Genomic DNA, 17,886 nt, shown 5'->3' on the forward strand with positions numbered 1-17,886 from the left:
TTTGTAGGATTGAGGGTCAAACTTAGTGTGACAGGGATGGAGCTTGTCCTGTGGTCAAGGTAAAAAAGACTTAACCAGTTGTGTTTTAATTTTCATCTTTGTTTTAATTGGGACCAATTTCTTCTGTATTCAACTTCTACCCTAAGGGAATGATGCAGATATTTGTAACATCAGTGTAAATCTTCCTCATGCCTTTTGATGAATTGAAGGTTTTTATTCACCTCCACATCAGAACATCCACACGCTAGATTCCCTCTTAACAACATATGAAGGTGTTGCTTGGTTTAGTGCAGTAGCTTTGACTGCTGAGTGGAAAAGCATGGCTGACAAGGGAGCAGAGAAACCAAGCCTGCCGGCTGTGTGATGTAGATGACCTGTGACCAGCGTCGGCCTCATGAAACCAGCGTTCACAATGACAATGACTTCCAGACTTGCATGGTTTAGAAAACAACTAGACCGCATCCGACTTCATCTATTCTCCACCGGGCTGCTGGACTACTGCTGTTGTCAGCTGTCAGGGAGTTGACTTATTTTCCCTGCATGCCCGTACAGAACATGGCTTCATATAAACATACTCAGCCGTGGAGAACTGCTAGTACAGGCACAAGCACAGACATAGCTGCTGTCTTTTACACACATCCACACACTCAAACACCCGGTCTATGTCAGCTGGCAAACGAAGGCCTCTGTGGATCTTGCTAATGTTCACACAGGGCTGAGGATTAGGACCGTGGAATTACATCCAGATAATCCAATCAGCGTCTCTTCTGATTGTCACACAGATCAACCAGATCCTGTTTGGAAGAAACAGTAATGTGGGAGAAGGGCACCAGATTAGAATTAAGGGTTAGAAAGGGCAAAGCAGCACAGAAATCAGCAGTTTGATGATTTGAGTGATTTGATGACGATGAGGAAGAAGTTATCACGCTACAATTGCAGAGCTGTCACCAGCCGGCTCCCCTCTCCCATTTCAGTGTTGATGTTTTGTGCTGTAATGGATTCTAGGAGAGTGTTTGTTTTTGGCCTAGACTGGTTTTTCGGTGTGTAATGTGTGTGTGTGTAATACAGAGCAGCCCACAGGCTGTTTTCCTCTGGTTTAGAATGCAGCGTATGTGTCCCATTACCGGTCTTGCTCATGGTCCTGTGGGACCAATGAAAAGCCCGCTCTCCTCTGATCACCAGGCCTGTCGCGTTGTTGGCTGGGAGACACTCAGGCAAATGCACACACACACACACACACACACACACACTTACATTATGGCACACATAAATATGTAATGCTGTGATGATGTTTGGCATGCACATTTCTCTAGGTAATGAGTGTTGTTTCTTTTACCTTTTTTTGCTTTTCAACATTGTGCTCCTTTCTGAACTTTATTTTGGTGAGCAGTTACGGGTACAAACAGTTGAGGTTAAGTCCAAATTGCACACAGGCCCACAGTCTGTCATGTTAATGAAACGGTTCAGGATTAATAGAGGAGAGGAAAGACCAACATTGTAATCAGCGAAGGCAGAGCGCTGTAATTATGCACACAGAACATGGTTTTGGGCAAAACCCAGACACCCTTGCCTTCTTTCTCTCATATTTACTTTTCGTCATCTCTATGTCGGTAGTCTGTTGACAGCCTATTATATGCAAGCTAACAGTACTGATAATAGCACAAACTAATAGTATCTGTAATAACACGGCACACTGTGCAATTCTCTTCGGATGTTGTTACCAAGAGGCAGCACAAGTTCTGCTGAATGTCTGTCTGTGTTGGTGGTTATGAGGTAGGAAGGTACAGAGAAGGGCAAGCATTATCTAACAGTTATTGGTTTTTGTTTATTTCCTGTCTTAAACCTCCTGCAAATTATTGATTTCCTGGAGGATGGCATGTTTAAGTAAAAGCTCTATGAAGACTTGTGCTCCACTCAGGGCTACTCTTATTGAATTGCAGGTCAGAGTTTACTGCTGTCACTTGCCTGAAGGAGAATGAGAAGCTAAATGTAGCTGCTGAGCATGTACTGGGCACCTCCACAGAGCACAGATAAACACTGGTAGACTCTTCTTATAACATTTCACAATGATGCGCCTATGGAAGTGGTGAGGAGTTATCACCTAGCTGTGACCTTCTAGAAATATCTGAGAAGAACACTTTGGAATCTGCAGTGACGATGTTGAATGTGGTATCTGTGGGTTTTAGAGCAATAGGTATAGTCTAGGCAACGTCTTTCACTTCCCCCTTGTCCTAGTTAGGCGCTACCTGCCATGGTATGAGGGTAAACCCGTGTGGCATGCAGTCCACCAGACAAACCTGGGGCATCTTGGGATAGCAGGAGAAAGATTGGTAGAAAACCCATTTCTGAAGTGGATTTGTGCCCTTGTAATCCTGATTAATTTTGACCCGTTGTGCTCATTTTAAACAGAGCATTACAGTAAGCGTGAACACAGCAAGCTCCGGGGCGAAACCAGGAGCTTAGCGGCTTTGGGAGGCTTAGCTGCAGATGGCATTTTAAGCCGGACTTAATAAATTGTTTCCATTAAACTTACCGGCCCACACATACTGGATTAGACCAGTGGAACAAAGGAAGGAGAGAGCGTGCAGACGAAGAAGAGAAAAAAAGCACACACACAACTCCCATCATGCACATCTGACTGTTAATATCTCTCTGAGGCCACATGAAAGGTGAAGACGGGGTTACTGTGGTGTTCAGGGAGATAGAAGCTTTTGGACATGAATGCAAAATCCACTCACTTTAGTTCTTTTGCTCGTCAGGGATGTCGGACCAATTTGCTTAATTGACACAGAAGTAAACAAACAAAAAAGATGCATAAACCATTTAGCTTGGCAGTGGATTTAGGGCTTATCCTCTAACTGTTTATATATAAACACATTACCAATGCTGTAGCTTAAGGTTTTAGGATCTGCCCATACCCTTGCTTTTTTTTCTACGCAGCCCTTTTACTCATATATCAATCTGCTATTGTGGGAAATCAATTCCTTATGGTAGAACCCCGCCTCTCCCCTCTTCTATTCTCAGACCGCCTCCGCCATACCTCCTTCCCCCAACGGCTCATGGCTTGCTCCCTAAGCTCTCATTATGTGCTACACAGTCCAGGGTCCCCGTGTCGAATCGCTAATCAACCACCCTGTCTGCAGGCCTGCTCTCTCAATAGGTGCTGAGTGGCCTTTGTTCCGCCACTGCTGTTTGCTGCATGTCAATAAAAGAGCTATGGCCTCCTCCTCCTCCACCTCCTTCTTTGCTTCCGTTACCTGGGCCAGCCATAGCTATAGGCCTGCTCCTGGAGTGCATACTACAGGAAAATGAAACACAGTCTCAGCTGCTGGATTCTGAATGCCAGAGAAGGGAGGAAGGATGGTGATTGGAAAGGGAGCGGCAAGGTCAGGGGCAGGGGGGATTGAGGGCAGCTCAGGCATAGTGAAGTAGATGAGAGAGCATGTTTGTATTCGGCCAGGCAGCTCTCCTCTGGCCGGGTCAGTGTAATGTATCACTAACCTCGGTGGCCGGCCTGACTGTTTGCAGCCTCTCACCCATTAAATAATGAATGGAGGTTGACCCTCTGACCAACAAATCAGCTTTTCGCCGTCGCTGAATCAGGATAGACTGGAGGTAGACGGAGAGTGCAGCTGGCTGATTTGCTGGCTAGCAGGAAGGCTAGATGACTGGAGGGCAGACATGTTGTTGGAAAAACACAAGGGCTGCAGAGGCTTCACACAGCCAGATTAGCAAACCCTGGCACTGAAAGCAGCCATCACCGCTGTGGAATCCAAGCCTGGTAAAGCTCACCTCTAGTACCTACTGTGATTTGTTTGACAAAGTCCAGACAACTTATGGGACATGCTTTCTTTATCAAGAAGACCAATGTTCCTGTATTGACATAGCACTTATGGTCAGGCTCTGGTGTTTTGGGGTTTAAGCACTCATATTTGAGAGTCACACTATGTGCAAAAGGGAGCTGGCGGTTGGTAGTTTTGGATGCTGAAAAGACACCATCTCTCTTGCTTCTAACACCACCTTACTTGTTACTGAGCATGAACAGCAGCTTATGTGTTCCCCTGATTTAATTAAAATATTAAAAAGGTACAAACTTCCAGCAGAATACAGAAGGCAGCTAACTCTCTCACTTCATGAAGGGAAAATACTTAAATTGGAGAAAACCAAAGAATATGACTTGTTTCTTTATTAATCTTCGGGTTATTACTGTTCACAGACATAGGACAGTTTATGAGCTGGGTGATTTGTTTTTGGAGAAAGAGGCTGATATTAATGCTCCCTTTATTGATAGTGCTAATGCTGTTTGTGCAGCCATCCCTGTCGGAGAGATGAAAATAAATAGGGGGAGCTCGGCGGAGATAAGACACGTGTTTAATTATTAATTGAGCCATTACTGACAGAGATTGCCTTTTTTGATTTAAAGCAGGAAGGCCTGCTTCAGGGACAGAAAAAGCAATTACAGAATTCCCAGCTTGCACCGCTGCTGCCCATCGTTTCACCATGCGCTGCGAGAGAGGAGTGAAAGGAGACAAAACACTCCCACACACATACACTCACACACATCCTGTTACAGTGCGGTGTTCCATAAATTATTTTAATTCTTCTTCAATATTTATAGCGTTTTAAATTACGATTACATCGTCATGTATTATTTATGTAGAGTGGCAGGCAGTCAAAGGGACCGAGCCACATTACCCACAATCCCTCTATGGCCAGGCACCTTGAAAAGCTGACTGAAGGGAATTGTTTGGTTTTGTATGATTCAGAAAGTGATGTCAAACTCCACCAGCTCTTACAAGTGCCTAATTTTCTATGCACGGCAATTAGCTGGCTTGTAAAATCATTGCTAATATGTCATGCTATTCCCGTGTGCACTCGGTGGCCCCTTTAGAGCACTATTATGTCCATTAGAAAAGTGTCTGCTGTGTGCAGAGAGCCCAGTGTGCATGAAATATTAACTTAGCCCCTGTTTAGAGTACTTTGTCACTGCTGGTTGAGCTTCAATCGAAACAAAAACTCTGCTAGATAGTCAATTTATTTCTTCCTCTTGTCTATGTTTGCCATTACATGTCGGACACTTGACACCTGTCAGTTAGTCCTATCAGTCCCTGTCATCTGTGTCAGTGAGCCCATGGGTGGTGATCAGCTATTGTGACAGAAAATGAGAGTCACATTGAAGGCTGTGTGATTAGGCTCCATTGTGTGGCTCTGTGTTCATTGACTGAATATGGATTCAGCTTTAGCTGTGGAGAGGGAGCAATTACAAAATCACTAAAGGCCATGGGGGAGTTTTGGGGTAAGTTGTCAGGGGCATGAGCTGCATTTTGGCTGCTGCACTTTCACTATACATCTTCAGTTTGTAATGCCAGGAAGGTGTCATCTCTGAGCTGTGCTTCCCATCTTAAGAACAGGTTGAAATATACAGAGGGGTTCAGTGTATAAGACAAAGTGAATATATTGAATCACTTCAATACTGAGCCGCCTCAAAGCCATCTCCTAAAGACAACAGAAGCCATGGGCCCCTGAGGCTTTTCAGTGCCGTCTCTTCATTTCAGATTAAATGATAAAATTTAAGCTTAGTGCCAGCCTGGCCTTTCCATGCACATGATTCCCCTCACCTATAACACCGTGAGCATGTTGGGTTTTACTGTGGCTATGACCCACAGGTGACATTTACACCTCAGCTGATTTCTATCTGTGCAGCCATCAACTTCAAGCACACAGCAGGAAGAAAGGGATTCTCAAAGATGAACCAGATAACAGGTTTACTGTCATCAAGACAGAATGTTAAGATGTTAGTTCATATGATGAGTTTTGTGGCTAAGCTCAGTAGGCAAAGCCTTCAAAGAAAAGATAATTCAATAAATGGCAAAGAAATCCCATTAACAGCAAAGCTGCATGTTGAACTCAGCCCCTCTTAGCAGCAGTCTTACTGTAACTAAGTCTAACTGTTTCATTATAAACCAAGATCTTAGCCATGTGTAGGGATATGATGCTTCACCACTGAGTGAGGAAATCAGACACTGCCTGACAGGGGATAAGCTTTTTGGCAGATAAGATGCATCCCCTGCAGTTAGCTGACCAACTTATGAAACACAGGTTGACTCCCATCTCAACAGGAAAGCACCATTGGCTAAAATATATGCAAGCTCCTTGTTTTTTGTTTTTTTTTCTTACAGGGGATAAAGGGAAGAATTTAGAAAGGATAACTCTAGAGAGCAGTAGCTCTCATCACATCTTCTGTCTAATCTTAATCCTCCTCCTCCTCTTCCTCCTCCTCCAATGGAGACACAGCCAGCTGCAGTGTGGAAGGCATTTTCATTGTTTACTTGGGAGAATACATGACCAGCGTCTTATCACCACTGTCAGGCCTGAAATGTAAAGCGTGTCGCCTGTGATCACTTGCAGGTTTTCTTGTTTTTAATCCTTTATTCCAAGCTCCAGTTATCCTGCCAGCGAGAGTGGGCTTTTTCCCCCGCCCTGCATTTGTTTGAAGATCCCAGTTCCCCGCTATGTGCGTTTTAAGCTCATCTGTGTTGAGCGGTTCAGAGCCAATGTTGTTTGCAGATGAGGCTGTAACGCTCATTGACAAAGCCAGATGGTAGGCGATTGTGGCCAAACACGACGCTTGGATATTGTACAATCGCTGGCAAGGGGACAGTCATCAGCCTAGATGGATATTACAAACATGCTTGTAATGGATTGGACATTTTGGGAAGCAGTTCACACAGGCTTACAAAGATGGGAAAACCATCGCCAGGAACAGAACGGATGTAAAATGCTTCGGATTCCATGACGGACAAGGACGTCCATGCATTAGAAGAATGTGCCAGAGAGGATTGTGGGGGGGATAGGAGATGAACCCAGGAAAGGATCCCAAGTCAAACAGAAATATCAGCCTGCCATATAAAGTATTTTCCAAGTATTTCCAGATGGGTGGTCCTCTTCTACTGTTTGTTCAGTATTTCTGGGCTCCATACCTTTCCAGTGGTAGCATATTAGCATCCATGTTTCTGTCAGTGGCTTATCAGAGCCACTCTGTCTAGAAGCAATACCACAGGTTTGGACTAGTACTGTGTGTTTGACAGAGGGCAGGGTTTGGAGAGGTTTGCGATAGAGCCTAGCTATTAGGCTTAAACTCAACACATGGTAAAAGCAGTAACCTGACACGCACTGCTGAGAAAGGGGTTGTGTTTGGTCTTGTATTTCACTGGACATGAGTGCCATTAATCGTCCTAGTGTTTGTTAACAGACAGGCGGTAATTCTCTGAGACATGGGGGCCCACTTTTTAGCCATTTCAGGGAAGGTTAAAAAAAAGAACATGCACAGTGTGGTCTACTCCAATATTCAAGCGGTCATCTGTTTGGCTGTTGTTTTTGGCTACCGGTGAATTCCCTCCACTGGGCCCTGGTGGTGGGGCCCCTAATGGCCTCTGACTGACTGTAATACCCCATTCAGTTGAGCATGGGCTCCAACCTCCCTGGCTGTTGGGTTAGTGCTGCTGTGTTGAGGGGTGAGCAGCAGGACTGGGATTTCACTGCTGTTTGCTTTGGGAAAGAGCGAGAGAAATTGCTCCAATGCCACATGACCCATGGAGAAGTGTGTACAGAGCACTATCAGCAGTATCGTGTATATATATATATATATATATCTATATCTATATATATATATATAGCAGCCATTGTGATTTTATATATATATATATTTTATTAACTAATATATATATATAATATATATATATTATTATATAGTAGATATATATATATATTATATAAAATATACTAAACTATATATATAGATTATTATAACGATATATAAGATATATACTATATATATATAAGATATATTATTAAATATAGGATATATTATTATAGGATAGGATATAGTATATTATAGATATGATAGATAGATAGAGATATATATACTATATATATATATATATAGATACGATATATAATATATATAGATATTATATATTATATAGAATATATAATATATATATATATATAATATTAACTATATATAGCGTATAGATATAGTAAATATAAATACCTCAGTATCAGATATATATATAATGATATAGATATATATACTATTTAGATAATATATATATATTAGTATAAATATATATAATAATATCTATCGATGCTTCCGATATCTACTCTATCTAATTGAATATATAATACTATACCAATCTTAAAAACAAATTGCAGCCATTTTGATTATGTATCAATGCACTTTATCATTAATAGTATCATTGCTATTAGGAGTGGAGTCAGCTTTAGTGTTCCAAAATATGTTTAAACTTGTTTTACATATTGAGTAGCAAAACCAAAACCAGTCATCTTCACTATCAACACTGATATCGACCACATGTGATGAAGCCCAGCAATAACGAAAACGGTGGCTCCCTGTGTTTTTGGAAAAGATCTATATACAGCTACCGCTATCACTAATGATACAGATATTGACTCATCAACTGTTAAGTGTGGGGCAAGTGCCGAAGTGCCCTGGGCTTCTTATCAGCTGCGGTACACTGTATTAGTGTGCTGGGTTGGCGTAGCACTGACCTAATCCTGGTAGCAGGTGCTACTTGAGCGGAGGTAGAGTGGACATGTTTTTCAGGGAGGATGAGCCATCTGGGTCTTGATACTTTATGGTGCTTAAAACACACTCTCAAGTGTGACACTCCCAGCACTTACCTTTTAGCTGCACACAATAATCTAAGCGCTGGCTGCTAAAGGCAGAGATGAGGCTTTCAGGAGAATTTACAGGGTTTGATGTGGTGTGGAGCCTCCGCTTCGACACGGATTCATGAAACAGTCAGACACACTTGGCAGTTTGATTTTGATTCCTCTAACTCTTTCAGTGTTGTTTTGTCGTCTGCAGTCTGAAATATGTCGAGCAGAAAGAAAAGTGTGTTTGTTTTGTTTTGTTTCTGTTTTTTGCTTTTGTGCCAGCTTGCCTTGCTCGACACTTTTCTGGGGCCTTGTGTTGTTTTGTTTTTCCTTTTTTTTTTTTTCTTTTTTCTGGTGTAGTCTGTTTCATCTCACAAGCGATTTGGCTCGTTTCGGAGTCCAATTTCGCTCCTGTTTCACCGTGCATCCCCCTCTCCTCACAGACATACTCACATTCACACATTTCCCCAAACTGACACGCTGCCTTCACACTCCAAACAAATCAATTCCTCACTCGCCGCACTTGGAACGTCACAGTGAAATGCGGCAGCTCATAGCAGCCCTGAAAACGCGCAGGCTGTTGTTAATGTTCCTTGTCCGCTATGGCTCGAAGAAGCCAGACCCAGATTGTTCTACCTCATTCTGAGTGTGTGTGCGCGTTACTACCTGCCTCTTTGTGTGGCAAGGGCTTAGAGGAGATAAGGGCAGACGGTGGTGGGTTTAGGTTAGGAGCAGCCCCACAGGTCAGGATCCGGGCCTTGTCTCCATTAGTTTACCTGACACTACTTCCTGCCCTCTGCTCCCTCTACCCTCTCCTCTGCCTTATCAACAAACCTCTCTCTCCCTCTTTCTCCCCCATGTGGGTCACTTTATCCCTCTTTCTCTGTCATGCCTTCTCTCTCTAATCAAGAATGATGAATGGGGTGCAAGAAAGGATAGCAAATGTTTGCGAACCTGATACACCATCCAATTGTCACTCTTTTCATGCGGTGGTGAAGAACATGGTGGTTGAAAGAGGGAGGGGAGTGATTTTGAGGAGGCTTTTGTGCGTGTTTGTCTAACTAAGCTCTGTATGAAAGCTATTTCAAACATCTGCACCTCAACCCTATAAGTATCTCGTCAGCCTTGGCATGTAATTCATCGCCACCCCAAAAAACAGAAATCTCCAGACTAGTGCAAGATTTCTTAAAGTCTGCTTTCAGATATCACAAGCTCCAACTGCTACAGAAAAAAGGCTTGTAACTCATAAGAATGCAGCTCTTTTTGGCGTGTAGCCATTAGCAGGGGAAAATGGCAGCTCTAGTCTAGTCTTCAACAGCTGCTGGGTCTCCATCTGTAAGCCTAATTACCCAGCAGCACCCCAGGAGCAGCTCAGCAGCAGGATCCTCCTATAGAAGAGGCATTGATTACATCAGTGTGTCTATACTGCGTGTTTCCCTGGGGGCCCGCAGATATGTGAAACTTAAGCGCAAGCACTTTAATGCACACTGGGGTACTATCTTTAAACAAATAGTCCACTAAGATCTCACCATGTTCCATCCACCCTCCCTGTGAGGGGAATTTCACATATACTCGAGATCTAGATTTAAAGATACTCTACAAATTTCTACAGAGTATATCAAATGGTAAACAATGTTTATTTTGGACATTTTAATGATTATTAATGAACAAAATTATTGACAAAGTAAACAACAATTATAATTTTATTCGTTATTTAAACCCCTTATAGTGAATGTTTCCAACAATGGCTGTGAAAAGTGTCTATTGTCTATATTAACTGAATCATCTACATGAAACATAAATATATTTTTAAATGCACATGAAATGTATTTTTGGTCAGAGTTTGGGAAATTAAACAGTATTTTTGCAGTAGCTGTTTGCTGATGTGGTGGTTGCAAATAGGCTGGTAACACAGATTGTTTTTAGTTTATCATTTGTTCGGCCCTGTGGCATGCAGTAATGTACAATCTAATCTTTTGAATGACTAAGAACCCTCAGCTTTGATCAGCATAGTGAAGGTCAGCAGCCCCGGCCTGTAATAACAGGATGCTTCAACATGTAAACACGGCAAGAAGAAGCAATGTGGTGGTTGATTGACGATCTAGCTTTCTGGCAGTTCCTGATAAAGAGATATTTGTTTTTCACCGTTACCACCTATAGAATACTGTCACTCGGAAAGCTAGCTGCCTCAGCATTCTTGGCTGTCAGAGGGTATTATTTGACATTATGAAAATGGCTGCTGTATTTGCGTGAAGCAGGTGGGTAGCTCAGCCAACTTCTTAGTCTCAGCCACAGCTTGTGATACGCATACCGACAAACCCCTGTATCTGTAAAACACTTGAGGAAATACGATATGTCGAAAAAGATGTTTGTCCTACCCCTTTCATGTCACTAAATAACAACAGCTGCATATGTCAAAACACTGAATGAGGTATGGCAAACGGTTAGGAGCTGTCAGCTTTCAATTGTTGCTTTGCTTTCTGAGTGGGGAGTGAAAATGGAGATTGAGGAGGAGGAAAAGAAAAACATGCAGGCTCTTTCAGCCCACTGTCATGCCACTTAGGATTTGTTGAAGGATTTTCACCCAGCCATTTCCCTTCCATTGAGAAGTAATCAGTACGGCACTGAAAGATAATATTATATCCACTTAGAGGCATGTGGGCTTCATGCATGTTCATACATGAAATGAGGTTGGAAAGCAGTGCCTCTGTTTACATTGCTGAGCACTCACTCCCTCCATTTCTGCTTGGACTTGAAGCTTCCTGGCAAAAGCTCCCTGTCTTTGTGTCTCTTACATCTCATTCTTACTCCCTCTCTCTTTCTTTACTACCTCCTGTCCTCCCATTCTCCGTGGATTGTGAGCCAGTTGGTGGGCTAATAGAGGATGCTTTCCTGTGGGGCACCAAAGTGGTGCTGTTCAGGCGTTATGCGAGCTTAAGTAAAGCTGACATGCTGCTCAAGAACTACAGCCCACACTGAGCTCCACGGCAGCCCGTGGAGAGACTCTGAAAAGGTCTTAAAGGTATGGGAGACACAGGGAGGCTGCCACTGTCCTCCCACCACTGTGCTGTGATGTGGGAAGCAGGAGTTAAGTCCTTTATTAGAAGTGGCAGGCGTTGTCTCCAGTCACCTCGATAATTGCAGCACCACGTCCACTGCCGTAATCAATTGAGACAGCTGCCGCTGCGGCGTTCAAGTCCATCAGGCAGGCGTGTCATGCTAATTAATGCAATGATAAGGCTAGTGCTTGCAGCATTGCACAAATAACTCCTGAAGGCTCCCCTTCTTTTCAACACAAAATGTATCCTTAAAGTTCAGATCCCCCCCCCCTTTCCTTGCCTTTGGCTGTCTGTGTACAGCAGCCTCAGGGTAAGAATGGTCACCAGGGTCGGTAATGGGTCAGTGACAGTGAAAGGGGTCAGATTCCAGGCTGGCAGGGTGGGCCGTGTCAGAGGAGCCATTAGACTTGAGCTTTTCTGTTGAAAGTTCCAAGATGTCCGCCCTTTTATTTAGGAGAGCCCAGTAGCTCTGACCTTAGATGACCTGGCTGTGTTCATAAGAAGCTGAGACTGATGGCAGTCCCTGAGCACATGAGCTGTGCTGGAAACAGCGCTGCAGGGGGATGGGCCCTGATGGAGATTCAGGGAAGAACAGGGAAGTGTGAAGACGTCTTGCTTCTCTGCTGCACAGTGTAGCCAGGGGTTAAAAGACCAGTGTGTTGGATTCAGTGGCATCTAGCAGGAGGCTCATTAATGATGTCACCTATCAAAAATTAAACAACATCCACCAGATAACGTCTCTCTCTCTCACTGTTTTTCTGCAAAATGGTAAAATAAGTCGCTGACTGTTAATATACCAGGCAGCCTGCCCAAGTAAATCTATGTGTTGAAGACTGAATAAGCTTCCTGTGGAATAAATCTTCTGATTGGCGTTCATAGAGACTGCTGATCAAATTAATTAGAGTGAATATTGTCCGGTTACGATTGGTAACCAATCTTATTCTAAGGTAACAGAGTAATGATAATGATTCTTATTTTAATGTGATTTTACACTAATGAAAACATACCTAAGAAATTTATATTCATTTACAATTTCCAATAAATCCTTCTAAATGTTACACACTGGACCTTTAATGAAGGTTTAAGCTTTTGGAGCACCCCTGGACTGAAGACGGAAGAAATTGGACGTCAACATTTAGACCCATGTCTTTCTCTCTCTTCCTTTCCGATTTGAAGATGTGCTCCACGTCCCTTCCACAACATTGGCATATGTGCCATGAGAGGTGAATGGCGTATGTGTCCCGCACCATATGGCTGGTGTTTGAATTGGGATCCAATGTGTGCAAAAAACGGATTCATCCTGCAGCTTGAGCTGCCAGCTCTCTGAAATGAACATTAGGTTCTCAATTTATGCCTGGGCTTTGACTGTAAACGTGTTACAGCTTAACACCCATCCCCATTCTGCTGCCATCCACTCCTTTTGTCAGCTGCAACGAAGAGACAGAGACAAATAATTGAAACGTGCCAGCTGTCCCCACTCTTTAGCTTTCTTGGCCAGCTTTCTCCTCGTCCACTCCCCCATTAACATCTCTGAGTGATTTGCAAAAACGTCGCCTTGGCTCCCCTCGTTACCAGCTTGGAGATGCTTGAGGCAGATTAAATAGTGTGAGGGAAAGCAAGCCATTGCAAATTTCTCCTATGATTTTATTATTAGCACAATGATTCAACACTGCTCAGCCCTTCTGTTCCTCTCATACAAAATAATTTTGTTGAAATCACCCCACCTTTTTTTTTATGACTGAATACCTCACAGCAATGAAGTGTTGATTGGCACGACTGCGGTTTCCTGCCTCCTGCCAGTATCTGTTATAGCCATCTTCCACAGTCACTCACTCGTGAGCTAAGCCTTGGCTCTGTGCAGATTGCTTGTCTAGAGAGGTACAAAAACCAAATCATTGTGAGCTCAACCGTCAAGAGCAGCAGAATATTCTGTCAACCAGAGCCAGCGGGAGACAGATCAAGGCAGCATGCATTCTCACATACCTTCTGCATCCTCCAACGTATTTCAGCAGATATGCCGCTTTATTTAAATATCTGTCTGTTCGTGTCCTTATTTTATCAGTGCCCTGACTGTTTATGCTTTGGCAAAGGCATGAAGGGAGTGAACCACAGTGTTTGCCTAGTAAATGAGAACACCCAGTGGCCTTAAGCTTCTCTTAGCCCCCGACCCCCCTTGTCACAGGGAGAATTTGCATACCCTCATATCTAATCTGAAAAAGCTTTTTGCATACAGGTTATATTTCCCTGGCTGTTGTATATACTGGCATCATGTCAGCAGTGAGCACGTAATTTATGTAACACACTTATTTGCATTCACAGCATTAGTTTGCTGAGGGTTTTAGTTGGAAGCAGAATCATAATATTCTCTAGGGCCCTCGTCTCATTCATGAGGTCGTTGGGTCCATTTGCAGGTAGCCAGGTGTGTTTAAAATAAAGTGGTTTAAAAAAAAAAGCTTCAAAGCGAATGCCTTTTAAAGGCTACAGTTTTGCAACTCAAAGCATTTAGGGGCAGAAGTGTACAGCGCTGTCCTTCAGGGCTTTGGCTTTGTGTTTTTGACATGACGTGTCAACAGACCATGCCTTAGAGGGATATCCTGGTCACAGTGAGGAGACACGTTATCCTTTATTGAGGTGGATGACAACCAGCCCATTCTGGTCCAGCTCAGGGCCAAGCCATTCCAGACTGGTCCAAGCCATTTCAAGCTGAGCCATCTGTCTGCGTAAGACCACATAGGACCAGATCGGTGCCAGCTCTCCAGATGTTCCACAGGGGTAAACAGGGTCAGAAGTGAAGGATATTGGAGGCAGGAACAGCTGTGTAGCGACATTGTTTTCACCCCAGACTCCCCACTGGACACATCAGTCATGACCAGTGAATCCCAACGGCCTGTTGTCCGTCTGCTACCTTAGTCCCTGTTACACTCTTCCCTCCACCCCTCCAACCACCAACCCCATATCACTGCAAACCCAGGCACGTGCGTACAGGGCAAGGCCCAATTCCCCTGAGTAAGCAGGGCCACAGGAACAACTATAAAAAGATCAATACTGGGATGAGATGTCATCTGGTGAGCAGACCTGCCAACACCCCCCTAGGGAATGTCCCTGTCCCCCCGGTGTACTAACCCAGCTAACGGGAGGGGTGCCACCCCCCACCACCGGGCTGCCCTCCAACCTGCCTGACTCACTAACACCATCTGCTCAGGTTTGCGGGACAGGGCTTCAGGACAGCACATTTTTTGCACAGACACTCATATGGCATTTGTTTCACATGACTGCCTGTGGCTTGCCTACTGTTTTCCTCAGTATGTGATTGCAGGCAAAGTGTGTTCCATGTCCTGAGGAAAAGAAGAACAAAACAATGGCGAATTTGGCAGTTTGTTGAAATGCTTGACAGTTGTGCAGTTTTGCAGCAAGGGGACGGTGTTTGTTGAAAAACCACAGTGATTTCACTATATTATAGCCCTCAGGTGACATGTGTCATAGAGGCATTTTTGTCATCTTGTTATCACTGCATGTTAGTTTATACTTAAAATGGCTGCTGCTTAAACGCTTACAAAAATGTGAAAAATGAATCTATCAGTTAAGTATATTCACAGTGTTTACGACCATTAATTCTTCACTTTTGACAACCTGTTTGCTGCTGAGGAAGTTGTAGTTCAAATGGCTATCACACAATAACTATTTATATTTGTATATCAGGAATGCATTCTAGCATGTTGCCATCAGTTCTGAAGCAAAAAAGTAATTAAAATGACTTACCCTTTTGCTTTCTCCAACAAATTCGGTCAGATTTTTCTCGCTTTGTGCTGCCTTTCACTATAATGAAGACGTTGAAGCTATTGTGTTAGTATGTGTGTGTGCAATATGCCCACACTGAAAACTTTTTTGTGTCCATCTTCCGTTGTGTGCATTTGGGCATGTGTGTGTCTATGCGTAAGTGTCTTAGCTTGCAGAGTGATTTTAATGAGGGATGGGTTGGTCTGAGCTGATACCTCCCTGCCTCCATTAGAGCCCATTAGAATCATCATTAAGATAACCCGACGCTCGCTGTGGCCTTGGCTTCCTAGCATTAGTATTAGAAACCCCTTTCTATCTTCTAGTGGTCGTAGTGAGACTTCCTTCAGTATCATTCGCCTCGCATTGTGTCTGGGAGAACAGGTTGCCACGGCAACATCACCCAGCGGCGACATTTCGACTGTGGATATTTGCTTCTTCGCCTGTTTGTCTGTCTGTGCCTTCAGTCTTTCTCTTTCTCTTTCGCTTGCAGGAATGAGAGCCTGACAGTTTAATCCAAATCCCAGACCCCTATAAATCGGGAGGTCTATATACGCCTGGACCCCGGAATTCATTAGAAAATCGTGACACCTTAGCCAGCCCCAGTTCTCCCATAAAACGCAAGAGGCGAGGGAGGGGGAGCTCAACAAATAAAAAAATAAAAGCTCTGCCCTGCCTTTTTATTGGTCTTTTTATGGGTGTTAGGATCCTTGAAAGATTAAGCAGGCTGTTAATAGGGACTGGATATTCCATTAGTGGGCTGCATGTCGAGTTCTCACTGGCTTGACAGCAGCTCCCGGCTCTTCTCATTTTTTTGTTACTGTCGAGAGTGCCCATGGAGCTTTTTTAATTGAGGCGCTAGTAAGCCTTCTGACTGAAGTACTGCTGCATCAGAGCCGTAGATTAGAGCCGCTTAGAGAGCCTCATCTCCACCAGGCTGTCTTCTCTCTTCTTCAGTCTCTATCTTTCCCTATCCGTGTGTGAACACTTGCTTTCTCTGATTTTTTCCCTGCATGTGATGTTTCTGTGCTTAAAATGAATTCCACCACTAACACTTTAATGAGTTGAGAAGCTATAGTAGTGTTTTAGCTATTGTAGTTGTAGCACTACCAGCTCCTCAGACTCAGTTTCTTTGCGGCCCATTTTGCTTTTCTTTTAACTCTGAGAGAAGTAGGGAATCGCCAAATGTATTTTCTTTTTCATTAAGATTCATAAGTGCTTTGAAATTCTTTGTATGTGAAAGGTGTCAAGATGCTTTATTTTCTGCCACTTCCATTTTTTTGCTACAACAGCATATAATTACAGTCATTAAATTGCAACAGCCTAAGTATGAAAAGTCGTTGTTCAGTGGAATGCTGATTATAAAAGCTTCTTGTCTGTTGAAAAGACCCCTGATGAATGGTAAAGACAAAGTGGTAGAGTTCAGAGTGCTTTGCTGTGCTTTCCCAAATCCCCTGAAAGATCAGGAAAGGAGGATAGAAAGGCGCAGTGGCAGAGAGGCCAAGATAAGGGGCCACGATCTCCCTTCACAGCACAATTGAAACATAATTATTTCATGCCAGATTGTGTGCTCAGCAAAGCCCTGAATAGGGGCCGACATTTAACTTTAATTAGCTGTGATTTATTCATACTGACTGGATTGCGGGAAGAAATTGGATCATCTGATTATAGTCAAGCATGAAAATGACCTGATTAAACACTTAATGGAACCTAGGGAGAGGGAAACAAGAGGAACCTTGGGCGGAAGACATTGGGACAACATTATATAGGAGGAAAGGGACCTATGTTGAACTTCTTGTTGATTACTCCTCTGAAAAAACATAGTAGCAAACAGCTATCCGTGTATGGCTATTATCTGATTTAGGTGTTTTTGAATCAAACCTTTGAAATGGTTTGACATGCGAGATGCGAAATACATCATTTACACCATCAGATGAACTTTTTTAGACAGAGGTTTACACATTTTCTGACATTTTGCTCTTTCTTTTCTTCTCAGGTGTGCCAACGAATGAGAGTCCAGAGTCCAAGACTTGTAGCTCAGCCAAAGTATCAGGGCTCCAGCGCAGCCAGGAACAGAGCAACAGTGAGGTGCCCTTCACACCTCCCGTGCCTAGCCCCACCCCGGCTTCTGCGCCGACGGGCTCCCCTGCCCCCGCTGCAGCGGCAGCCCCCCTTGAGCCCCCTAGGTCACGCCTCCCCACACCGCCTCCTCTCAGTGTCAAGAAGGAGCAGCATCCTCCACCCCCTGTCCCTACCCCTCCCCTGTTGAGGCCACCACCCCACCCCCAGCCCCACCCTCCTCACCCACACTCGCACCAGGAGCCCCGTGTTCTTCCTCCCCCACAGCACCACGCAAGGCCAGTAATCAGCCACC

General features: G+C 43.9%; 1 protein-coding gene across 1 annotated transcript in view; it reads left to right on the forward strand.

Annotated features, from left to right (window-relative positions):
* Positions 1-17,886, forward strand: part of fbrsl1 (fibrosin-like 1) — a gene marked incomplete in the record, with an annotated part of 266,368 nt that overhangs the window by 234,634 nt on the left and 13,848 nt on the right. The window contains 1 exon segment of the mRNA XM_035657907.1: positions 17,509-17,886. Coding sequence (XP_035513800.1) covers positions 17,509-17,886 — 378 coding nt within the window.

This window comes from Morone saxatilis, unplaced genomic scaffold (genome assembly GCF_004916995.1).
Source record: "Morone saxatilis isolate NCDOM2014 unplaced genomic scaffold, NCSU_SB_2.0 Contig16, whole genome shotgun sequence".
NCBI lineage: Eukaryota > Metazoa > Chordata > Actinopteri > Moronidae > Morone > Morone saxatilis.